The sequence below is a fragment of the Notolepis coatsorum genome (genome assembly GCF_963971535.1).
Source record: "Notolepis coatsorum genome assembly, chromosome: 2".
Taxonomy (NCBI): Eukaryota; Metazoa; Chordata; class Actinopteri; order Aulopiformes; family Paralepididae; genus Notolepis; species Notolepis coatsorum.
Window position 1 is genome coordinate 63,771,969 of NC_140166.1, and position 27,500 is coordinate 63,799,468.

Here is a 27,500-nt window from a genome sequence, read left to right on the forward strand (position 1 = left end):
GGGGGCAGACAAGGCAGTGACATCACTGCTAGCAGGAGGGGGGGCAGACAGGGCAGTGACATCACTGCTAACAGGAGGAGCAGAGGTATGAGTCAAACTGAGGGGGCGGGGGGCAGACAGATTCCATATAAGGAGAAAAACTGATTCCATCTCAGTCATTTCTGTGCAGTGACCCCAGACGAATGGTTCCAGTGTGTTTGGTGACAGACTGGGTCGGTACAGAGTCATCAGCGTCATCACCAACACACTGACTCTGGCCAACTAACAGTCATGTTGGAACTAGATTTTGGCTAGCTGTATTCCAGGACAGATTTACATAAAGTGTCGGTAGGTTTGCATAAAGCTCACCTGTCGAACAACATGACATGGACTGCTGCCATGGTAACCTGAGATACCACCACCGCCATGGTAACTAACCTGAGATACCGGCCGTCCCCAACCAAACGGCAGACAATAGGAAGTATTTACTCAAAGAGTGGCCAGCAGAGCACTGTGGTCCCACACAGCTCAACGGGTAGAGAGCCTTGCACTCCGAGAACGGCACTGACAGAGGTTAGGGGTTCCGTTGTGTGTGTTAAGTCTGTCCCCGAAGTCTGTTTTTGGGATTCGAACTTCGTCAGGGTTTTTCGAACGGATGTTCGAACCTTCGTTTTTAATAATAATTTTAAAAATGCAAAAAAAAAAAGTTATTTCTTTTTTTTGTTTATAAATATCCTCAAACGAAATCCTCAATTTGAATAAAGTGATTAAATGATTTTTTTTAATATTAAATCAACTTTCTTTAATGAATATAACTCATCAGTTTTTAATACTATAATATTAGTGTAGCCTAATCTTTATCTGCAACTGTGAAGAAAAACCCCATTGCTTTAAACAGAATGAAAAAAAAAAATATTAGAATGTTGATTTAGAATTTGAATGCCAACGTAACGAACGAAGGTTCGAACGTTCGGGCTCAGCCCTAGTGTGTGTGTGTGTGTGTGTGTGCGTGTGCGTGTGTGTCCTACATGGGCCTTCTCCCGCCGGGCCTCCAGCAGCCTGTTGTAGTAGTGCAGAGCCACGTCCTGGTCCACGGCGCTCAGCTTGGCCGACGGGTCCTGAAGAGCCTCCAGAGTCTTCTGATGGTCTCCACCGTCCAGCGCTTCGTTGATCTGACCAATCGCTGCTATACCTGCACACACACACACAACACACACACACACACACACACACACATTGTAGGGCTGGGCGATTAATCGAAATAAAATCGCGATCTCGATCCATAGATCTATGCAATCTCATTTCTAAATGATGACGATTTTTTATTTATTTATTTTTTTTTTATTATCTTTCTTCCCCTCTTTTTCCCGATTTTTCTCCCATCCCACCCTTCCTGGTTGTTGCGTACTTTCCCCTACTGTTGGTCCGGGAGACCGGAGACTGTCACATGCTTTCCTCCGACGTATGTGCAGCCTGCCGGCAGGCCAACCTGGCCGCGCAGGTTCTCACCGGGGAGAGTGTAGCGTGTGGGAGGCCGCACTATCTCTCCTTAGTTCCTACCCTTGCTGAGCAGGCGCCCCGACCGAACTGTAGGGGTCGCTGTCCACAACGCCCAGGACCCACCCTTCAGCTTTCCCACCCTCTGATACAGCCAATTGTATCAGTGTGAGAGGCCAGCCAAGCTGATAGCAACGCCGGGAGCTGGATTCGAACAGGCGAATCCAGTGTCTCCCGGTGTTGGTGACGAACGTAATCTCCGCTACGCCACCTGCCCCCTCCTTTATTATTTCTTTTAAACTTTTTACTTAACACTATGATCGCCGGGAACGAGTTTACACGTCATTCCTAGCCATGCTCATTCTGCCGAAGACGCCGTAACTCGTCTTTGATGTCAATATTTAAAAAATCTGTCATCGAAATCATATTTCCTTTCCGGAGCCCTGAGACACACTGCAATGCTCCACTCAACTCTCTAGCGGTTCAAGAGCGCCATCTGGTGGCCGATCGGCAGATCGCCAACCGGAAATGAGCCTTTGACCCGGAAGTGCTCATCCATATGTGGTCCGGGCACTCGCTATCGTTAGAGAGACTCCGTCTTGATACAGTGAACATCGATTGGTGCAAATAACTCGAAAAAACAACTTGATTTGGACGTATATACTATTATACAACCTGGAAATGGATCGGGCATTTCTCCATCCCATAATAGAAAACATTCTGTTCCACGCTCATCTGCCAGCGGCGCGAGGAAGCCACGGTGAGTTTCAACGTTATTTTCTAACGTCTTCTATACTAACTGATCTGATGAACATATGACCCACTCTGGATGAATCATCTAACGTTGCCCACGGAATTATAAACGATCCCCCGCCCATCCGGTCATCATCAGATGATACGTAGAAACTTCTAGAACCACGTCCAGTTGAATTTTTTTTATCTCGCACAGATTCCTACCAAACTGTATTTGATCATCAATATAATGCATTTAGGGCTATAAATCACGTTCTGAAGAAAGCTGCAGAAAACGATAAAAAACATACTTATACTTTAGACCATATTTTAGTATGAATATGTGAATGAAAAAGTTTAACGTTGCTACACCCTGAACAATTCATATAGGACATTGAATGGGCCATAATAATGGCAATTTAGCAATAGAATTTAAAAAGTTATAGCCCTGCAAAGAAGGGGAACTTCTCCATGTTAAATAGGGCTGGCGAGGGATGGTAAATTATGAATTTAACCCCGGCGATCAAAGTGTTAACTTTTTAAAATTATGACGATTCTAAACAAACATATAAACAAACAACAAATCTTATCATGTGTTGTCATGTTTGTTTATATGTTTGTTTAAAAAATAATAAAAAAAATAAAATACAAAATTTGAGTTATTTTGTATGTTACAAGAGACTTTTAAGTTTAAGTCAAGCACTTTCAGAGCCCAGCTCTCCACATTGCTATCAGCTTGGCTGGTCGTTCATACTAACACAATTGGCAGTGTTAGTGGTGGGAAGCTGGTGGGTGGGGATCGGACGTTGTGGACAGCGACTCCTACAGGTCGGTTGGTGCGCCTGCGCAGCAGAATCAGGAAGCGACGGGGGCGGCGTGTCCCTCCCACGCAGACCCCCGCCGCTGAGAGATCGCGCTGTGCAGGTGAAAAGATGCGACTGCTGCTTCCTCGAGTACCGGAGGGGTGATGCAAGGCTTCGTCCACATTGCAGCCGGCTTGTGGGAGGCATGGCCTAACAGCGTTCGAGACAGGGGAGGGTAGAATTGGACAATACGAAATTGGGATGGGAGAAAAATAGAAAATGGGAGAAAAAAAGTAGATCAAAAAAAGACGAGCACTTTCATATATGTTATGTTTAAGTTTAAGTCAAGCACTTTCATATATGTTATGTTTAAGTCAAGCACTTTCATGTTATGTTTAAGTTTAAGTCAAGCACTTTGACATGTTATGTTGTCTGTTTAAGAAAAGAGTGCAATAAATGATTTTATTGAAAAAATAAGAATCGTGTGAGAGAATTGTGATCTCAATTCTTAGAGAGAAAAATCGTGATTCACATTTGAGCAAGAATCGCCCAGCCCTACATTGTATATTGTAAATTGTATCTGAATCGGAAGATTATGTTCTCTCCATCAACATTTAAAGTGTATCTCTCTCCGTCGCATAAAGGCTGGCTGGCAGTGAGCATAGAATAAACCATAGAATAAACCAGTGGTTCCCAAAGTCGGGGTCGCGACCCAAAGGTGGGCCGCGAGCAGCCACGGATGGGCCGCGAGACGATTAAAAAAATAAATAAAATAAAAATAAAATATTTATTTTTTATTTTTTTATTTTTTATTTTTCTTATTTTTAAATTTTTTATTTAAATTTTTTTTGTCAGGCCACTGAACTTAGAAGCAGGCCAGGACAGTGTTTCTAGTTGTATTCTAAAATTCTATTCTATTGTATTCTAAAATGTGACTATATGGTTTTATATTAACTTAATAAATAAACAAAAACGAAAAATCTACTTATTTCAACGAACATTTCAAACTAAATAACAGATTATGCACATAAAACGCTGAAAACAACCGAAGCAACAATAGTATTTTAATGAGGCTATTATTATTATCATTATTATTTTGCAACAAGTTAGCCCTCTCATAAATAGCACATATAAATGAATAACTAACTTGAACTAACTTAATAGGATTGAAGTGATATTTGGCTTAAAAAATCGGTCGCCTGGCAAAAAAAAAAAAAAAAAAAGCCAGACGATGTGCATTGGGCCGCGGCTCTCTGACGCCTTATTTTCTGGGCCCCGGCCTGAAAAGTTTGGGAACCCCTGGAATAAACCATAGAATAAGGCATAGATTATTGAAATTTGTTTTCTCTAACGAACGCATCTATTTCTAATATATTTCCCATTGTTTCTCTATAACATAAATAAAGTAGTATATATATCCGAGTATATATGTACAGTAGTATATCTGAGTATATGTACAGTAGTATAGATCCGAGTGTATATATTTACAGTAGTATAAATCTAAGTGTATATATTTACAGTAGTATACGAGTATATATGTACAGTAGCATATGGGTATATATGTACAGTAGCATATGGGTATATATGTACAGTAGCATATGAGTACATATGTACAGTAGTATATATATTAGTGGTGCACGATATATCGGCCGATATGGTATCGGGTCGATATTAAAAAAAAATATATATATATATATATAGATTTTTTATTTAACATGTTTTGGTCTTAAATTGTTTAAAAATATCAGTAATTTCTGAAAATAAATTACAAAAGTAAAAAAAAAAAAAAAAAAGCGTTTTGGAAAATAGCTCTTTATTTGATTATCATAAAAAAGTGTTTTCCATACAGAGATATCGACATCGGTAAATATCGGTATCGGCCAGAACAGCAATATTAATATCGGTTATCGGTATTGGGCACAACTTTCACATCGGTGCATCACTAATAGATGAGTATATATGTACAGCAGCATATGTGTATATATGTACAGTAATAGATCTGAGTGTATATACTTACAGTAGAATATATGAATATATATGTACAATAGTATAGATATGAGTATATATGTACAGTAGCATATAATATGTAGTATATAAAGTATGTAGTATATATGTACAGTGGTATATATGTAGTATAATAATAATAATGCATTATATTTATAAGTCGCCTTTCAAGGCACTCAAGGTCGCCGTACAACAATTTAAAAACAGTTAAATTCACAATCACAATCCATTAAAATATAAAAATAAAAAAAATTAAATCAGACATACGCCTGCCTAAACAGGTGGGTTTTGAGGTGGGTTTTAAATGGAATGATGGAGTCAATGTTCCTGATGTCGGGGGGAGGGAGTTCCAGAGTATATGTATGTACTGTATATACAGTATGTAGTATATATGTACAGTAGTATATACAGTATGTAGTATATATGTAGTATATACAGTATGTAGTATATATGTACAGTAGTATATACAGTATGTAGGATATATGTATATATGGACAGTAGTATATACAGTATGTAACATACAGTATGTAGTATATATGCACAGTAGTATATACAGTATGTAGTATATATGTACAGTAGTATATATGTAGTATATATGTAGTATATACAGTATGTAGTATATATGTACAGTAGTATATACAGTATGTAGCATATATGTAGTATATACAGTATGTAGTATATATGTACAGTAGTATATACAGTATGTAGTATATATGTACAGTAGTATATATGTACAGTAGTATATATGTAGTATATACAGTATGTAGTATATATGTAGTATATACAGTATGTAGTATATACAGTAGTATATATGTACATTAGTGTAGTATATACAGTATGTAGTATATACAGTATGTAGTATATATGTACAGTAGTGTAGTATATACAGTATGTAGTATATACAGTATGTAGTATATATGTACAGTAGTATATATGTACAGTAGTATATATGTAGTATATACAGTATGTAGTATATACAGTATGTAGTATATATGTACAGTAGTGTAGTATATACAGTATGTAGTATATATGTAGTATATACAGTATGTAGTATATATGTACAGTAGTATATATGTAGTATATACAGTATGTAGTATATATGTAGTATATACAGTATGTAGTATATATGTACAGTAGTATATATGTAGTATATACAGTATGTAGTATATATGTAGTATATACAGTATGTAGTATATATGTACAGTAGTATATACAGTATGTAGTATATATGTACAGTAGTATATATGTAGTATATATGTACAGTAGTATATATGTAGTATATACAGTATGTAGTATATAAGTACAGTAGTATATACAGTATGTAGTATATATGTACAGTAGTGTAGTATATACAGTATGTAGTATATACAGTATGTAGTATATATGTACAGTAGTATATACAGTATGTAGTATATATGTACAGTAGTATATATGTAGTATATATGTACAGTAGTATATATGTAGTATATACAGTATGTAGTATATAAGTACAGTAGTATATATGTATAGTAGTATATATGTAGTATATACAGTATGTAGTATATATGTACAGTAGTGTAGTATATACAGTATGTAGTATATACAGTATGTAGTATATATGTACAGTAGTGTAGTATATACAGTATGTAGTATATATGTACAGTAGGATACAGTTCTTACGCTGGTGCTCCTCTTGAACAGTCATGTTGACCTGGTCGATGGTCGCCTGGATGTCGTTCCAGGTCAGGAAGTCACAGCCGTCCTCTCTGGACGCCGCCTTCAGACGCATCAGTTCGTCCATATATCTAAACAACAACAATCATAATATTAACATCATCAGTTAATCCATATATCTAAACAACAACAATCATAATATTAACACTTTGATCGCCATGGTTAAATTCATAATTTACCATCCCTCGCCAGCTCCATTTGTCTATGGAGAAGTTCCCCTTCTTTGCAGGGCTATAACTTTTTAAATTGTATTGCTAAATTGACATTATTATGGCCCATTCAATGTCCTATATCTATTGTTCAGGGTGTAGCAACGTTATACTTTTTCATTCACATATTCATACTAAAATATGGTCTAAAGTATAAGTATGTTTTTATCGTTTTCTGCAGCTTTCTCCAGAACTTGATTTATAGCCCCAAATGCATTATATTGATGATCAAATACAGTTTGGTAGCGATCGGTGCCAGATAAAAAATGTCAACTGGAGGTACTTCTAGAAGTTACTACGTATCATCTGATGTTGACCGGATGGGCGGGGGGTCGTTTATAATTCCGTGGGCAACGTTATATCATTAATCTAGTGTGGGTCATATGATCATCAGAGCAGTTTATATGGAACACGTTAGAAAATAACGCGGAAACTCACCGTGGCTTCCTCGCGCCGTTGGGGGATGAGTGTGGAACAGAATTTTTTCTATTATGGGATGGAGAAATACCGGATCCATTTCCAGGTTGTATAATAGTATATACGTCCAAATCATGTTGTTTATTGAGTTAGGGTGAGCGATCGATTATCCAGTGTGTCAAGATGGAGTCCCGGGAGCTATAGCGAGTGGTCGGACCGAATTTGCATGAGCACCAGTTTCCTGTTTCCGGTTTGCTGTTTGGGCGATCTGCCGATCGGCCACCAGATGGCGCTCTTGAACCGTTAGATAGTTGAGTGGAGCTCAGCAGTATATCTCAGGTCCCTGGAGGAGAAATATGATTTCGATCACAGATTTTTGAAATATTGATATCAAAGACGAGTTACGGCGTCTTCGGCAGAATGAGCATGGCGGGGAAAGACGAGTTCCAGCGTTTTCGGCGATTAAAGTGTTAACAACATCAGTTAATCCATATATCTAAACAACAACAATATTAATATTAACTCATTCACCGCCGCCCACGTACATATACGCGTTTGTCCGCCAATCGAATAACGCCAACCACGTATATATACGTTATTGGATCGTTATTTCTTTTATTCGCTATTTCCATTCATAAATCATCCAGGAAGGCTGTGTGACCATATGGAAGGACTCTGAGATTGCAAAAGTACAATACCGCCGCCTGGTGGTATGCGGCCGATGTTGCACTCCATTTGAGACTGTATCTCTCTGTGCGTCGTTGAAAGTCATCCGGGCGGAGTTTTCTAGTAACGTGGATCAATATCTTCACCCGATCGCATTGAATCATTTTTCGGGACGCCCGATTCATTATGCTGTGGGGGGTTATGTCGTGGCCCAAATGGACATACGATAGCAGATGGCAATCAAATAATTGGAATATTCTTTTTGTAATCTCACCAGCCACAGGTAAGAGCAATTTAACGTCAATTTCAGCTTGGTTGTGCATTGTTTTCATAGCCATCGCCCTGATCAGCGTATGCTGTTGTACTAACGAATGCCGTTATTGACAACAATCAATTAATCAGAAACGACCCCCCCCCCTTTCATGCATGCATGATGGAACATAATATACCGATTATATGCATTTGAATTTTTTATTGTGGCGTGTATAGGGACGAAACGCCAATGGATTAAGTATAATATGCATTGCGGCCTATTACTGGCCTCCCAGGAATGACCCTAAACCGCTCTAAATCCATACTTATATTCACCACGGTATAAAACGGGAATATATGGATGGAAAAAATATTCCTTTTTCACATATTGAACGATAGATACTCCATGTCAAATGGGCCATAGTATTGCATATATAGCTATAATATTTAAATAGTTATAACTAGTGATGCACGATATATCGGCCGCCGATATAATATCGGCCGACATGGCAGTTTTTTTACACATCGTATCGGTCCGATATCAAGATAGGGCCGATATAAAAAAAATTAATAATTTTTTTTTCTTTTTACATGTTTTGGCCTTAAATAGTTTCCAAATATCAGTAATTTCTGAAAATAAGTTACAAAAGTATATAAAAAAAAAATAAAAAAAAAAGCGTTTTGGAAAATAGCTCTTTATTTGATTATCAAAAGTGTTTTCTATACAGAGATATCGACATCGGTAAATATCGGTATCGGCCAGAACAGCAATATTAATATCGGTTATCGGTATCGGCCACAATTTTCACATCGGTGCATCACTAGTTATAGCCCTGCAAACAAGGTGAGCGACTCCATAGGTTTAATGCGTTGGCAGCACATAGTCATATCCCGTTCCCAACGTGGCGATCAATGAGTTAATAACATCAATTCATCCATATATCTAAACAACAACAATCATAATATTAATAATAATAACAACAAACGCTATACAACAGTTAGTTCGGGATGGACGGATGAAGTGGATGGATGGAGGAAGGGAGTGAAAACATGGATGGATGGATGGATGGATGGATGGATGGATGGATGGATGGATGGATGGATGGATGGATGGAAGGACAGAGACAGATGGATGGATGGAAGGACAGACAGACAGACAGATGGATGGAAGGACAGACAAACAGACGGATGGAAGGAAGGACAGAGACAGACAGACAGACGGACGGATGGATGGAAGGACAGACGGACAGAAGGACAGACTGAGGGCTAGATCCACAAAGAATGGATTGCACGGAGCAAGTTGCACCCTTACTTACAATTCATTATGAATTGAAAATGGGGGACCCTGATGTAAACAAGACGAAAGTCTTTCTCTGGTCTGCATCCCCTTAACAATTGTGTGTATTGAGCCATACTGTATTGTACCCATTCTGCAATATGTTAATAAAGTTTTCATTCAATAAATCACTGTGCAGATTGATTGATTGAATGAACATTTTATTATCAGATTGCAGAATGGGTACAATACAGTACAGCTCAATACACACAATTGTTAAGGGGATGCAGACCAGAGAAAGACTTTCGTCTTGTTTACATCAGGGTCCCCCATTTTCAATTCATAATGAATTGTAAGTAAGGGTGCAACTTGCTCCGTGCAATCCATTCTTTGTGGATCTAGCCTTGAGTCTCTCTCTCTCCTTCAAGTAGCCAAACGTTACACAATAAAAACGAACTGGATAGTTGACTTAATGATATTCGTGTGTGTGTGTGTGTGCGTTAAAAAATAATTATACAGAGAGAAGCTTCAGCAAGTACAAAATGCTGCTGACCGACAAAAGAGAATCCCTCACTGAGGAAAACACAAAGGCCTAACCATCATGTATCAAAATGGTGATGTCAGCCAGAAACGGGGAGAAGCATGAACCTTTAAAGGACATCTCTTTGAAAGAAATTACATTTTACAGTTTTTTTCTGATTTCTTTTAAACAAATTATTATTTTGTATTATTTAACTATTTAATTATTATTTAGTTATTGCACTGCACTTACAGTTGAACTGCATTGAACTGAATTGAAAAAAAGAAACCTCATAAGTGAACTGGCACTGAACTGCACTGGCACTGTTTGCAGAGGTAACTGTTATTAAAGTTAGTTAAAAACATAATTTTGTATTGTTTTTTTTGGTTAAATCCAAAGTAAAAAATATAAAATCTGAGAAATCCTGAAACAGGAAAATTGATATGCGAAAACAGGAAAAGATAAAACAGATTTCATAGGGCCCTAGTTAAGGTGAGTTAATAAATTCAGTTCACTCTGAAAATCTGCTCCGCTCTGATGAACTGACTCTTTGCTCAGAGCGTCCAGTGTGCACTCTGAGCCCTCAGGATTTCAGAACAACTCGAGTGCGCTCGCTCCGACACTGGTTGTAAATAGTTATGAGTGTTGTATGTGCCTCCCTGTATTGTAAATAGTGTGTTGTCACTACTGTATGAATAATTGTAAATAAGTAAATGTATGTGTTGTAAATAAATATTGTTAATTGTTGTAATATAGTTATTGTTAATATTTATTTACCTACCGGTAATTTATGTGCACTCGTTTAATTTCAGCTCAGTGTAGAGAAATGCACCGATACCAACAACCGCCTTACTGCGCGCGTCTGTGACAACACGGTTGACACCACGTATCCGTGACACGCTAGTAGTTTTGGGGGGCCTACCACCCCCCCTGAAAAAAATCCTAGGGGAAGCACTGAAAAGGATAGATTAATGAATGGACAGATGGATGAATGGATAAAGAGATATAGATAAAAGGACAGATGGATAAAAGGACAGATGGATAAAAGGACAGATGGATAAAAGGACAGATGAATGAATGGACGGATGAAGTGGATGGATAAAGAGATATAGATAGATAAAAGGACAGATGGATGAAAGTGTGTGTACCTTTGAGAGAACTCCTCCTCTACATTGCTGAGTCCAGTGACGGAGCTAGCTAGTTGCCTCCAGAGCGCTGCACGGTCTCCCACCTCCATGGCCTCGTTCATCAACACCACGGCTGAGAGCATCTCCACGGCAACCAGCAGCTCAGGGTGGGAGAGGGAGCCCTGTGGGCGGGACAACGGTTGAGGCAAGAACGCGCGTTAGAACGCGTTAGACTCCAAATAACACATGTTCAGGAAAAGGCTTTGTTTGCTGCACTAGTGATGTCATCAGTACTGACCCTGTACAGCTCACTGCACTAGTGATGTCATCAGTACTGACCCTGTACAGCTCACTGCACTCGTGATGTCATCAGTACTGATCCTGTACAGCTCACTGCACTCGTGATGTCATCAGTACTGATCCTGTACAGCTCACTGCACTCGTGATGTCATCAGTACTGACCCTGTACAGCTCACTGCACTCGTGATGTCATCAGTACTGACCCTGTACAGCTCACTGCACTCGTGATGTCATCAGTACTGACCCTGTACAGCTCACTGCACTTGTGATGTCATCAGTACAGATCCTGTACAGCTCACTGCACTCGTGATGTCATCAGTACTGACCCTGTACAGCTCACTGCACTCGTGATGTCATCAGTACTGATCCTGTACAGCTCACTGCACTCGTGATGTCATCAGAACATTTAGTCATTTAGCTGACGCTTTTATCCAAAGCGACTTACAAGTTCTGTACAACAAGTCATCAGGAAGGGCACAACTCAGCTGAGTAACAATGTTCATCAAAGTGTTGCCTGCTACAGTGTAGGTTAGTTTATTAGGACAAGTGCATGACAGTAAGGTTAGTTAGGGTTAGACTTTTTTTTTTTATTCTTTTTTCCCATTTCAGATAATTATTGAAGTGCGTCTTTAGTCGACGGCGAAATATTGGACGGGTTTCGGCTGTCCTAACTGGGGTGGGAAGTTCGTTCCACCATTCTGGGGCAAGGACCGAGAATAGGTGGCTTCTCCTTGATGACCCTCCCGGAGCTCAGATAGGAGTGGGTCTGAGGCGGCAGGAAGATGCAGAGCGTAGGGGTCTTGAGGGTGTGTAGTTAGATAACCTCAGTATAATATAATAATAACCTCAGTATAATATAATATAATAATAACCTCAGGGCTCTGTATAATATAACCTCAGTATAATATAATAATATAACCTCAGTATAATATAATAATATATATAACCTCAGTATAATATGTAAGGGATAATGTATGGCTACGAGGTCATTGTCGCAAAATAATTGACCGACACGGAGTTTAAAATACCGAGGCGCCGCGCCGAGGTGTTTTAAACGTAGTGAAGGTCAATTATTTTGCGACAATGACCGAGTAGGCTATACATTATCCCGCTTATTACATGGCTAACTTACTAACAATATACCTAATTCATTTGACAAATCGCAGTTGTTCTGTGGCTCTGTCAGCCCAAATAAAGTGATTATTATTATCGTGGGCAGCCTTCTGGCTCCGCTGTGTTCTGGCTCCGCTCGTCGCTCCGCCCAGTCATCGCCGGCAGCAGAACACTGTCTAATTGCACTGAAACAGTGTGTGTCAGTGGGCTTGATTGCCAACAGCTGCGCACTGCGGTCATTATTGAAAAAACAGCGGTCATTATTGAAAAATAACGACCGCAGTCGGGGGGCTATTGACCAATCACAAGCAAGCATTTCGGCGAATGTGAAAACGCCATGTAATAAAATAATATAACCTCAGTATAATATAATAACCTCAGGGCTCAGTATAATATAACCTCAGTATAATATAATAATATAACCTCAGTATAATATAATAATATAACCTCAGTATAATATAATAATAACCTCAGGGCTCTGTGTAATATAACCTCAGTATAATATAATCTCAGTATAATATAATAATATAACCTCAGTATAATATAATAATAACCTCAGGGCTCTGTATAATATAACCTCAGTATAATATAATAATATAACCTCAGTATAATATAATAATATAACCTCAGTATAATATAATAATAACCTCAGGGCTCTGTATAATATAACCTCAGTATAATATAATAATAACATCAGGGCTCAGTATAATAATATAACCTCAGTATAATATAATAATAACCTCAGGGCTCTGTATAATATAATAATATAACCTCAGTATAATATAATAATAACCTCAGTATAATATAATAATAACCTCAGTATAATATAATAATATAACCTCAGTATAATATAATAATAACCTCAGTATAATATAATAATAACCTCAGGGCTCTGTATAATATAATAATATAACCTCAGTATAATATAATAATAACCTCAGTATAATATAATAATATAACCTCAGTATAATATAATAATATAACCTCAGTATAATATAATAATAACCTCAGGGCTCAGTATAATATAATAATAACCTCAGTATAATATAATAATATAACCTCAGTATAATGTAATAATAACCTCAGGGCTCAGTATAATATAATATAACCTCAGTATAATATAATATAACCTCAGTATAATATAATAATAACCTCAGGGCTCAGTATAATATAATAATAACCTCAGTATAATATAATAATATAACCTCAGTATAATGTAATAATAACCTCAGGGCTCAGTATAATATAATATAACCTCAGTATAATATAATAATAACCTCAGGGCTCAGTATAATATAATAATAACCTCTGTATAATATAATAATAACCTCAGTATAATATAATAATAACCTCAGGGCTCTGTATAATATAATAATAACCCCAGTATAATATAATAATAACCTCAGGGCTCTGTTGCTGCAGGCTGCACAGCTCCGTCTGGTAGAGCTCAGCAGCGGTGGGGAAGACTGGAGGAAGCTGAGCCTCCGGCCGCATGAGCTCCGCTACCGTCTGCTCGGCCACACCCCCTCTGATGGCCACGTTGATACGCTCCACGGCCTCCAACACTACACACACACACACACACACACACACGGAATGTCAGAATAATCCACAGCAGGAAATTGGAGTGATTTGTTTAGTGGGAGTGGTTTGTTTAGTGGGAGTGGTTTGTGTAGTGGGAGTAGTTTGTTTAGTGGGAGTGGTTTGTGTGGTGGGAGTGGTTTGTGTGGTGGGAGTGGGTTGTGTGGTGAGAGTGGTTTGTGTGGTGGGAGTGGTTTGTGTAGTGGGAGTGGTTTGTTTAGTGGGAGTGGTTTGTTTAGTGGGAGTGGTTTGTGTGGTGGGAGTGGTTTATTTAGTGGTAGTGGTTTATTTAGTGAGAGTGGTTTGTTTAATGAAAGTGGTTTATTTAGTGGTAGTGGTTTATGTAGTGAGAGTGGTTTGTTTAGTGGGAGTGGTTTGTGTGGTGGGAGTGGTTTGTGTGGTGAGAGTGGTTTGTTTAGTGGGAGTGGTTTGTGTGGTGGGTGTAGTTGGTTTAGTGGGAGTGGTTTGTGTGGTGGGAGTGGTTTGTGTAGTGGGAGTGGTTTGTTTAGTGGGAGTAGTTTGTGTGGTGGGAGTGGTTTGTTTAGTGGGAGTAGTTTGTTTAGTGGGAGTGGTTTGTTTAGTGAGAGTGGTTTATTTAGTGGTAGTGGTTTATTTGGTGGGAGTGGTTTGTTTAGTGAGAGTGGTTTGTTCAATGAGAGTGGTTTATTTAGTGGTAGTGGTTTGTTTGGTGGGAGTGGTTTGTTTAGTGAGAGTGGTTTATTTAGTGGTAGTGGTTTATTTGGTGGGAGTGGTTTGTTTAGTGAGAGTGGTTTGTTTAATGAGTGGTTTATTTAGTGGTAGTGGTTTGTTTGGTGGGAGTGGTTTGTTTAGTGAGAGTGGTTTGTTTAGTGAGAGTGGTTTGTTTAATGAGTGGTTTATTTAGTGGTAGTGGTTTATTTAGTGGTAGTGGTTTGTGTGGTGGGAGTGGTTTGTTTAGTGGGAGTGGTTTGTTTAGTGGGAGTAGTTTGTTTAGTGGGAGTGGTTTGTGTGGTGGGAGTGGTTTGTGTAGTGGGAGTTGTTACGAAGGATCAGATTAAACCGAATATATATATTTATTACTTGATATATATTGTATAGTATTTGTATATCGTCTGATATCCGTTGTGTATTCTTTGTACATATACACGGAATATCCCTTTTACCTAGTACAGACCATAATATTTCGTTCTCCTATTGGACAGCGATCCACTAGGCGCCATGGCCATACCCCCAAGGTCTAGTTCAAAGTCACCGCCAAAGACATGCCTGGACATGACCGGCTCTGCGCAAGAATACGAGACAGAAATAAGGCTGGTACTAGATTGTTCACCTAACGTAGAAATACGGCGCAGGTGAATACAGAAGTACTGTTACCCAATAAGTTGAAGCCTCACACCACGATACAACGTGCTGTGAAGTGGGCCCGTTTTGCCCCAAAATAGAGCCTTGAGACCGCGTGCGAATTGATAGCTGAAGTGTCAGAGTTTAACGCTGTACCGTCGAGTTCGACCTATTCTATTATTCAGTAATAGTCTATTTATGTATAGTGTATCGTGCGGCTACCGTTCTACAGTGACCAGCATTATCAACGCTTCCTCGTACCTAGCTAGTGTGCTTATCCAGGCTGGGCGGCTTAACCTGGTGCCGTCATCCGAGGAGCCCTAGACGAGAACCGTGTGGATATGTACACTGGATAACCTACCCGACGACTACAGAGCCCTTTTCGGCTGGATTATATTTGCTTTGGTCCTGTGGCTGTTGGAGCGGAGAACCGTTCTACACCCACTACTGTGTGGGATTTACCCGTGAGGAGCATCACTCGAGCCCGTCTCTAGGAGAGGCTGGCTGGCTTTCACCTATGCTGCACGCATACTTGGATTATAGCTGCTGCTTTCGTCTGCCGATCAAGGGAGTAATGTACCGCCTCCCGTAGCTGGAGCTTATTGATTCCTCTGTGATCCAGACTTTCGTTACCGACAAATCCTCCCCCCTGCTGGCCTACAACCGGAGGGACCCTACTAGTATCTCCCGCTGCCCTACTAGTGTACCATAGATATAATTCTTATGATACAGGTGGTATTCATTATCTCCTGCGTAATATTCTCATGGACTTACGCTCTTGACCTATTCATGCACATTCTTCGCCTTACAAGCGCGACTCTAATTCTCAAGTAATGTAATACAATCTTTAGTGCTGCTAATAAATATTATTCTAACCAAGATTTGTTGTGGAACCGTGTCATTGTGGAGGTGTTCATCTCATATACCTGTGTACTGTATGGCCAGTAGTAATGTACATAAGACAGTAGTGGTTTAATGATACCATACTTATTCAATACAGTCAGGGAATTGTACCCCTCAGTTACAGGAGTGGTTTATTTAGTGGGAGTGGTTTGTGTGGTGGGAGTGGTTTATTTAGTGGTAGTGGTTTGTTTGGTGGGAGTGGTTTGTGTGGTGGGAGTGGTTTGAGTGGTGGGCGTACTCTTGAGGTAGCCATCTGCAATCTCATTGGCTACATCCACGCCACTCTGTAGCTCGTCCTTGGTCAGTGCTTCTCCTGGGGAATTCTGGGAAGGGAGGAAGTAGAATAACAGAGTTAACAGGCTGAGACGAGACTTAATGTGCAGGGTTTCAACCATCGCCTTGCATTGTCATCTACTCCCTGTAACACCGGAGCTGCTCACTGTAACTCTATAACACCAGAGCTGCTCACCATATCTCTATGACACCAGAGCTGCTCACCATATCTCTATAACACCAGAGCTGCTCACCATATCTCTATGACACCAGAGCTGCTCACCATATCTCTATAACACCACAGCTGCTCACCATATCACTATAACACCAGAGGTGCTCACCATATCTCTATAACACCAGAGCTGCTCACCATATCTCTATAACACCAGAGCTGCTCACCTTATCTCTATAACACCAGAGCTGCTCACCATATCTCTATAACACCAGAGCTGCTCACCATATCTCTATAACACCAGAGCTGCTCACCTTATCTCTATAACACCAGAGCTGCTCACCATATCTCTATAACACCAGAGCTGCTCACCATATCTCTATAACACCAGAGCTGCTCACCATATCTCTATAACACCAGAGCTGCTCACCATATCTCTATAACACCAGAGCTGCTCACCATATCACTATAACACCAGAGCTGCTCACCATATCTCCATAACACCAGAGCTGCTCACCATATCTCTATAACACCAGAGCTGCTCACCGTAACTCTATAACACCAGAGCTGCTCACCGTATCTCTATAACACCAGAGCTGCTCACCATATCTCTATAACACCAGAGCTGCTCACCATATCTCTATAACACCAGAGCTGCTCACCATATCTCTATAACACCAGAGCTGCTCACCATATCTCTATAACACCAGAGCTGCTCACCATATCTCTATAACCCCAGAGCTGCTCACCATATCTCTATAACACCAGAGCTGCTCACCATATCTCTATAACACCAGAGCTGCTCACCGTATCTCTATAACACCAGAGCTGCTCACCATATCTCTATAACACCGGAGCTGGTCACCGTATCTCTATAACACCAGAGCTGCTCACCATATCTCTATAACACCAGAGCTGCTCACCGTATCTCTATAACACCAGAGCTGCTCACCATATCTCTATAACACCAGAGCTGCTCACCATATCTCTATAACACCAGAGCTGCTCACCGTATCTCTATAACCATAGAGCGGATCACTGTCTCTCTCTAGCTCATGTTATATGAATGGATGAATGAATTACCTTTATTTATATAGCACCCTTCACAGCACGAATGCACAGGGTGCTTTACACTACAGCTAACATAAAAACAAAAACAAAAATCTGAAATAAATGACAACAACAACAACAGACAGCAGTTAAAAACAGTGAACCGAATAAAATAGAATTTAAATAAAATCATCAGTCAATAACTAAAAACTATAGGAACAGTGAGGACAAAGGGTGCCTATATATCAGGGGTTCCCAAACTTTTCAGGCCAGGGCCCAGAAAATAAGGCGTCAGAGAGCCGCGGCCCAATGCACATCGTCAGGCTTTTTTTTTCTTTTTTTTTTGTCAGGCGACCGATTTTTTAAGCCAAATATCACTTCAATCCTATTAAGTTAGTTCAAGTTAGTTATTCATTTATATGTGCTATTTATGAGAGGGCTAACTTGTTGCAAAATAATAATGATAATAATAATAGCCTCATTAAAATACTATTGTTGCTTCGGTTGTTTTCAGCGTTTTATGTGCATAATCTGTTATTTAGTTTGAAATGTTCGTTGAAATAAGTAGATTTTTCGTTTTTGTTTATTTATTAAAGGGGAACTATCTTATAAATGGCCTTTTTGAGTGTTTAGCATTGTTTCCTAGCTATGTGAACTTATATTAATATGATCTATGTCTCAAAATTCTCATATTGGCGCATTCTTCCAATTCTCCTCTCACAATATTCACCCTCACTGAACTGAGTCGTTTGAAAATGTGCCTATATGTGATGTCATATAGTCACTGCTGCATGTTAATGTTCAGGCGAAGACGACGCTCCGCAGTGGTTTAGGAGCCCAGGCTCAAAACAGCTCGAGATCTTGAGGTAGAAAAATGCTGTTTTTGAGGACTTGATTAGAAATACAAAACAATGAATAAAAAAAATATATATATTACAGAGGTGTTCCATAGACTCACAGGAATTGTGTAAAAGTGCCCAAATAGTCAAAGAAATAGTAAAATAGTTCCCCTTTAAGTTAATATAAAACCATATAGTCACATTTTAGAATACAATAGAATAGAATTTTAGAATACAACTAGAAACACTATCCTGGCCTGCTTCTAAGTTCAGTGGCCTGACAAAAAAAAAAAAAAAAAAAAAAAAAAATTTTAAATCATCTCGCGGCCCACCCGCGGCTTCTCGCGGCCCACCTTTGGGTCGCGACCCCGACTTTGGGAACCACTGCTATATATGACCAAAAGTCTGTCTGAACATATGTGTTTTTAGCTGTTTTTTTTTTAAAGGGTTTTCTGAGGGGGCAGTTCGCATACAGAGGGTACAGAGGCCAACCTGTAACTCCATGCTGCTCTGAATAAAGGACCACTGGACAGCCTGTACCTGCTCCCTGCTCTCCCCTGAATAAAGGACCACTGGACAGCCTCTACCTGCTCCTTGCTCTCCCCCTGAATAAAGGACCACTGGACAGCCTGTACCTGCTCCCTGCTCTCCCCCTGAATAAAGGACCACTGGACAGCCTGTACCTGCTCCCTGCTCTCCCCTGAATAAAGGACCACTGGACAGCCTGTACCTGCTCCCTGCTCTCCCCTGAATAAAGGACCACTGGACAGCCTCTACCTGCTCCCTGCTCTCCCCTGAATAAAGGACCACTGGACAGCCTCTACCTGCTCCCTGCTCTCCCCTGAATAAAGGACCACTGGACAGCCTCTACCTGCTCCCTGCTCTCCCCCTGAATAAAGGACCACTGGACAGCCTGTACCTGCTCCTTGCTCTCCCCTGAATAAAGGACCACTGGACAGCCTCTACCTGCTCCCTGCTCTCCCCTGAATAAAGGACCACTGGACAGCCTCTACCTGCTCCCTGCTCTCCCTCTGAATAAAGGACCACTGGACAGCCTGTACCTGCTCCCTGCTCCCCCCTGAATAAAGGACCACTGGACAGCCTCTACCTGCTCCCTGCTCTCCCCCTGAATAAAGGACCACTGGACAGCCTCTACCTGCTCCCTGCTCTCCCCCTGAATAAAGGACCACTGGACAGCCTCTACCTGCTCCCTGCTCTCCCCTGAATAAAGGACCACTGGACAGCCTCTACCTGCTCCCTGCTCTCCCCTGAATAAAGGACCACTGGACAGCCTCTACCTGCTCCCTGCTCTCCCCTGAATAAAGGACCACTGGACAGCCTCTACCTGCTCCCTGCTCTCCCCTGAATAAAGGACCACTGGACAGCCTCTACCTGCTCCCTGCTCTCCCCCTGAATAAAGGACCACTGGACAGCCTCTACCTGCTCCCTGCTCTCCCCTGAATAAAGGACCACTGGACAGCCTCTACCTGCGCCCTGCTCTCCCCCTGAATAAAGGACCACTGGACAGCCTCTACCTGCTCCCTGCTCTCCCTCTGAATAAAGGACCACTGGACAGCCTGTACCTGCTCCCTGCTCCCCCCTGAATAAAGGACCACTGGACAGCCTCTACCTGCTCCCTGCTCTCCCCCTGAATAAAGGACCACTGGACAGCCTCTACCTGCTCCCTGCTCTCCCCCTGAATAAAGGACCACTGGACAGCCTCTACCTGCTCCCTGCTCTCCCCTGAATAAAGGACCACTGGACAGCCTCTACCTGCTCCCTGCTCTCCCCTGAATAAAGGACCACTGGACAGCCTGTACCTGCTCCCTGCTCTCCCCTGAATAAAGGACCACTGGACAGCCTCTACCTGCTCCCTGCTCTCCCCCTGAATAAAGGACCACTGGACAGCCTGTACCTGCTCCCTGCTCTCCCCCTGAATAAAGGACCACTGGACAGCCTCTACCTGCTCCCTGCTCTCCCCTGAATAAAGGACCACTGGACAGCCTCTACCTGCTCCTTGCTCTCCCCTGAATAAAGGACCACTGGACAGCCTGTACCTGCTCCCTGCTCTCACCTGAATAAAGGACCACTGGACAGCCTCTACCTGCTCCCTGCTCTCCCCTGAATAAAGGACCACTGGACAGCCTCTACCTGCTCCTTGCTCTCCCTGAATAAAGGACCACTGGACAGCCTGTACCTGCTCCCTGCTCTCCCCTGAATAAAGGACCACTGGACAGCCTCTACCTGCTCCCTGCTCTCCCCTGAATAAAGGACCACTGGACAGCCTGTACCTGCTCCTTGCTCTCCCCCTGAATAAAGGACCACTGGACAGCCTGTACCTGCTCCTTGCTCTCCCCCTGAATAAAGGACCACTGGACAGCCTCTACCTGCTCTCCCTGAATAAAGGACCACTGGACAGCCTCTACCTGCTCCCTGCTCTCCCCTGAATAAAGGACCACTGGACAGCCTCTACCTGCTCCCTGCTCTCCCCTGAATAAAGGACCACTGGACAGCCTCTACCTGCTCCCTGCTCTCCCCTGAATAAAGGACCACTGGACAGCCTCTACCTGCTCCCTGCTCTCCCTCTGAATAAAGGACCACTGGACAGCCTCTACCTGCTCCTTGCTCTCCCCCTGAATAAAGGACCACTGGACAGCCTCTACCTGCTCCCTGCTCTCCCCTGAATAAAGGACCACTGGACAGCCTCTACCTGCTCCTTGCTCTCCCCTGAATAAAGGACCACTGGACAGCCTCTACCTGCTCCCTGCTCTCCCCTGAATAAAGGACCACTGGACAGCCTCTACCTGCTCCTTGCTCTCCCCCTGAATAAAGGACCACTGGACAGCCTCTACCTGCTCCCTGCTCTCCCCTGAATAAAGGACCACTGGACAGCCTCTACCTGCGCCCTGCTCTCCCCCTGAATAAAGGACCACTGGACAGCCTCTACCTGCTCCCTGCTCTCCCTCTGAATAAAGGACCACTGGACAGCCTGTACCTGCTCCCTGCTCCCCCCTGAATAAAGGACCACTGGACAGCCTCTACCTGCTCCCTGCTCTCCCCCTGAATAAAGGACCACTGGACAGCCTCTACCTGCTCCCTGCTCTCCCCCTGAATAAAGGACCACTGGACAGCCTCTACCTGCTCCCTGCTCTCCCCTGAATAAAGGACCACTGGACAGCCTCTACCTGCTCCCTGCTCTCCCCTGAATAAAGGACCACTGGACAGCCTGTACCTGCTCCCTGCTCTCCCCTGAATAAAGGACCACTGGACAGCCTCTACCTGCTCCCTGCTCTCCCCCTGAATAAAGGACCACTGGACAGCCTGTACCTGCTCCCTGCTCTCCCCCTGAATAAAGGACCACTGGACAGCCTCTACCTGCTCCCTGCTCTCCCCTGAATAAAGGACCACTGGACAGCCTCTACCTGCTCCTTGCTCTCCCCTGAATAAAGGACCACTGGACAGCCTGTACCTGCTCCCTGCTCTCACCTGAATAAAGGACCACTGGACAGCCTCTACCTGCTCCCTGCTCTCCCCTGAATAAAGGACCACTGGACAGCCTCTACCTGCTCCTTGCTCTCCCTGAATAAAGGACCACTGGACAGCCTGTACCTGCTCCCTGCTCTCCCCTGAATAAAGGACCACTGGACAGCCTCTACCTGCTCCCTGCTCTCCCCTGAATAAAGGACCACTGGACAGCCTGTACCTGCTCCTTGCTCTCCCCCTGAATAAAGGACCACTGGACAGCCTGTACCTGCTCCTTGCTCTCCCCCTGAATAAAGGACCACTGGACAGCCTCTACCTGCTCTCCCTGAATAAAGGACCACTGGACAGCCTCTACCTGCTCCCTGCTCTCCCCTGAATAAAGGACCACTGGACAGCCTCTACCTGCTCCCTGCTCTCCCCTGAATAAAGGACCACTGGACAGCCTCTACCTGCTCCCTGCTCTCCCCTGAATAAAGGACCACTGGACAGCCTCTACCTGCTCCCTGCTCTCCCTCTGAATAAAGGACCACTGGACAGCCTCTACCTGCTCCTTGCTCTCCCCCTGAATAAAGGACCACTGGACAGCCTCTACCTGCTCCCTGCTCTCCCCTGAATAAAGGACCACTGGACAGCCTCTACCTGCTCCTTGCTCTCCCCTGAATAAAGGACCACTGGACAGCCTCTACCTGCTCCCTGCTCTCCCCTGAATAAAGGACCACTGGACAGCCTCTACCTGCTCCTTGCTCTCCCCCTGAATAAAGGACCACTGGACAACCTCTACCTGCTCCCTGCTCTCCCCCTGAATAAAGGACCACTGGACAGCCTCTACCTGCTCCTTGCTCTCCCCCTGAATAAAGGACCACTGGACAGCATCTACCTGCTCCCTGCTCTCCCCCTGAATAAAGGACCACTGGACAGCCTCTACCTGCTCCCTGCTCTCCCCTGAATAAAGGACCACTGGACAGCCTCTACCTGCTCCCTGCTCTCCCCTGAATAAAGGACCACTGGACAGCCTCTACCTGCTCCCTGCTCTCCCCTGAATAAAGGACCACTGGACAGCCTCTACCTGCTCCCTGCTCTCCCCTGAATAAAGGACCACTGGACAGCCTCTACCTGCTCCCTGCTCTCCCCTGAATAAAGGACCACTGGACAGCCTCTACCTGCTCCCTGCTCTCCCTGAATAAAGGACCACTGGACAGCCTCTACCTGCTCCCTGCTCTCCCCCTGAATAAAGGACCACTGGACAGCCTCTACCTGCTCCCTGCTCTCCCTGAATAAAGGACCACTGGACAGCCTCTACCTGCTCCCTGCTCTCCCCCTGAATAAAGGACCACTGGACAGCCTCTACCTGCTCCCTGCTCTCCCCCTGAATAAAGGACCACTGGACAGCCTCTACCTGCTCCCTGCTCTCCCCCTGAATAAAGGACCACTGGACAGCCTCTACCTGCTCCCTGCTCTCCCCCTGAATAAAGGACCACTGGACAGCGCTGTACCTGCTCCTTGCTCTCCCTGTCGGCCTGCAGCTGCTTCAGGTACCAGTTCTTGTTGTGGGCCAGCAGGTGATGGAGACCCAGGGCCTTCAGGGCTTCGAGCAGCCGGTCCTCGTCTCCACAGAGCAGGGCCTCCTCCACGGCGCTGAGAGCCTTGGTCACTGTCAACAACACAGCAGCAGTGACCATTCAATCACATTCAAACCATATTCACACCGGAGGAATGATGTAACTGAGACCGGTGTAGTAAGATGTGTGATTTACTATTTTATGTTTTTATTTTATTGTGTTGTATTTTTCTAGTATTTCTAAATGTTTTTTTTTTCTTTTTTATAAACGTGAATTAATACAATAATTCATTGTATCTTCATTATTACCAATTACATTCTGTATAGGTATTCTGTTATATTATTGATTACATTCTGTATTGGTATTCTGTTATATTATTGATTACATTCTGTATTGGTATTCTCTTATATTATTGATTACATTCTGTATTGGTATTCTGTTATATAATTAATTACACTCTGTATTGGTATTCTGTTATATAATTAATTACATTCTGTATTGGTATTCTGTTATATAATTAATTACACTCTGTATTGGTATTCTGTTATATTATTGATTACATTCTGTATTGGTATTCTGTTATATTATTGATTACATTCTGTATTGGTATTCTCTTATATTATTGATTACATTCTGTATTGGTATTCTGTTATATAATTAATTACACTCTGTATTGGTATTCTGTTATATTATTGATTACATTCTGTATTGGTATTCTGTTATATTATTGATTACATTCTGTATTGGTATTCTCTTATATTATTTATTACATTCTGTATTGGTATTCTGTTATATAATTAATTACACTCTGTATTGGTATTCTGTTATATAATTAATTACATTCTGTATTGGTATTCTGTTATATAATTGATTACATTCTGTATTGGTATTCTGTTATATAATTAATTACACTCTGTATTGGTATTCTGTTATATTATTGATTACATTCTGTATTGGTATTCTGTTATATTATTGATTACATTCTGTATTGGTATTCTCTTATATTATTGATTACATTCTGTATTGGTATTCTGTTATATAATTAATTACACTCTGTATTGGTATTCTGTTATATAATTCATTACATTCTGTATTGGTATTCTGTTATATAATTAATTACATTCTGTATTGGTATTCTGTTATATAATTAATTACATTCTGTATTGGTATTCTGTTATATAATTAATTACATTCTGTATTGGTATTCTGTTATATTATTAATTACATTCTGTATTGGTATTCTGTTATATAATTGATTACATTCTGTATTGGTATTCTGTTATATAATTAATTACACTCTGTATTGGTATTCTGTTATATAATTGATTACACTCTGTATTGGTATTCTGTTATATAATTGATTACATTCTGTATTGGTATTCTGTTATATTATTGATTACATTCTGTATTGGTATTCTGTGGCTGTGTGTCGATGAAATTCATCCGGGCGGGTTTTTCAATATTTTCCTTTTGAATAAAATAGGCTCAGGAATCAGGATTGTTAAATATTTTACAATATTTTTGCTAATGAAGTCAAATATTTATTAGCATCAACTATCCAGTTCGTTTTTATAGTGTAACGCTACTTCAAATCATTTAAAGTACAGAGAGAGGGGGAGAGTGAAGGTGATTCATTGGGCACTAGTTAGATTACACATTGAGCATGTTATGACTTTGAACGTTTGCCATTTCCACCGCAAAAAGGCATACAAGTAACAACCATTAGACCATCAGTTTACTGAACAGTAGAGACTTAGACCATCAGCTTTACTAAACAGTAGTCTTATGTGTATTTCTTTTATTAATTTTTTACAATTGGAATATTTATGGAATATGAACATTAATTTGACAGCCCTAGTATGTGTCCAGGCTCCTTCCTCTCAACAGGAATAAACTGGGTAAATAAAAGCTACTCACAGTTGACCTGCGTGACGTTTCCCTGGATCTCGGCCTGCGTCAGCAGCTCGTCATAAACGTCACTTTCTGCCTCCGCATTCTCCCCCAGCTACAGTCAAACAACCAATCAGCAGACGGATACAGTCAAACAACCAATCAGCAGACGGCTACAGTCAAACAACCAATTAGCAGACGGCTACAGTCAAACAACCAATCAGCAGACAGCTACAGTCAAACAACCAATCAGCAGACAGCTACAGTCAAACAACCAATCAGCAGACAGCTACAGTCAAACAACCAATCAGCAGACAGTTACAGTCAAACACAACAACCAATCAGCAGACAGCTACAGTCAAACAACCAATCAGCAGACAGTTACAGTCAAACACAACAACCAATCAGCAGATAGCTACAGTCAAACACAACAACCAAACACAACAACCAATCAGCAGACAGCTACAGTCAAACACAACAACCAATCAGCAGACAGCTACGGTCAAACATAACAACCAATCAGCAGACAGCTACAGTCAAACACAACAACGAAACAGCAGACAGTGACGGTAAAAAAATAAGTAACATCTGTAGAACTAATGGATGGAGAACTAATGTCTGGAGAACTAATGTCTGGAGAACTAACAGATGGAGAACTAATGGATGGAGAACTAATGTCTGGAGAACTAACAGCTGGAGAACTAAGGTTAGGGGATAAGGTTAGGGGTCAGGGTCATCAGTAGAGTAAGGTTAAGGGTTATCAGTAGGTTAAGGTTAAGGGTCATCAGTAGGGTAAGGGTAAGGGTCATCAGTAGGGTAAGGGTCATCAGTAGGGTAAGGGTAAGGGTCAGGGACATCAGTAGGGTAAGGTTTAGGGTCATGGTCATCAGTAGGGTAAGGTTAAGGGTCATCAGTAGGGTAAGGTTTAGGGTCATGGTCATCAGTAGGGTAAGGTTAAGGGTCATCAGTAGGGTAAGGTTTAGGGTCATGGTCATCAGTAGGGTAAGGTTAAGGGTCATCAGTAGGGTAAGGTTTAGGGTCAGGGTCATCAGTAGGGTAAGGTTAAGGGTCAGGGTCATCAGTAGAGTAAGGTTAAGGGTCATCAGTAGGGTAAGGGTCAGGGTTAGGCTTCCTACCCGTTTGCGTGAGTTGGCGACCTTCTCTGCCTTGGCCTGGTGCAGTCGGTCCTGGTAGTCCTGAGCCGCGCCACACGTCAGGTTCAACAACATGGCGTTGGGGTTCTGCATGGCAGACAACGTGTGCTCAGGCTCACCCTGGTCAATAGCCTCGTTGATGGCTATCACTGCAGCATGTACTGAGAGAGGAGAGGAGAGAGGAGGAGAGGAGAGAGGGGAGGAGAGGAGAGAGAGAAGAGGAGAGGAGAAAAGGAGAGAGGGGAGGAGAGAGAAGAGAGGAGGAGAGGAGAGAGAAGAGAGGAGGAGAGAAGAGAGGAGGAGAGAGGAGGAGAGGAGAGAAGAGAGGAGGAGAGAGAAGAGAGGAGGAGAAGAGGAGAGGAGAGAGGAGGAGAGGAGAGAGGGGAGGAGAGGAGAGAGAAGAGAGGAGGAGAGAGAAGAGAGGAGAGAGAAGATGAGGAGAAAAGGAGAGAGGGGAGGAGAGAGAAGGAGAGAGAAGAGAGGAGGAGAAGAGAGGAGGAGAGGAGAGAGAAGAAAGGAGAGGAGAGAGAAGAGCAGGAAATAGGAGAGAGAAGGGAAGAGAGGAGAGAGGAGAGGAGGGGAGAGGAGAGAGAAGAAAGGAGAGGAGAGAGAAGAGCAGGAAATAGGAGAGAGAAGGGAAGAGAGGAGAGAGAGGAGAGAGGTGGGGG

General features: G+C 42.2%; 1 protein-coding gene across 1 annotated transcript in view; it reads right to left on the reverse strand.

Annotated features, from left to right (window-relative positions):
* iqgap1 (IQ motif containing GTPase activating protein 1) overlaps window positions 1–27,500 on the reverse strand; it is a 139,386-nt gene that overhangs the window by 61,787 nt on the left and 50,099 nt on the right. The window contains 8 exon segments of the mRNA XM_084338230.1: window positions 1,008–1,171; window positions 6,675–6,799; window positions 11,217–11,377; window positions 14,010–14,173; window positions 16,651–16,735; window positions 23,723–23,880; window positions 25,706–25,793; window positions 26,815–26,993. Of these exon segments, the coding sequence (XP_084194356.1) occupies window positions 1,008–1,171; window positions 6,675–6,799; window positions 11,217–11,377; window positions 14,010–14,173; window positions 16,651–16,735; window positions 23,723–23,880; window positions 25,706–25,793; window positions 26,815–26,993 (1,124 nt within the window).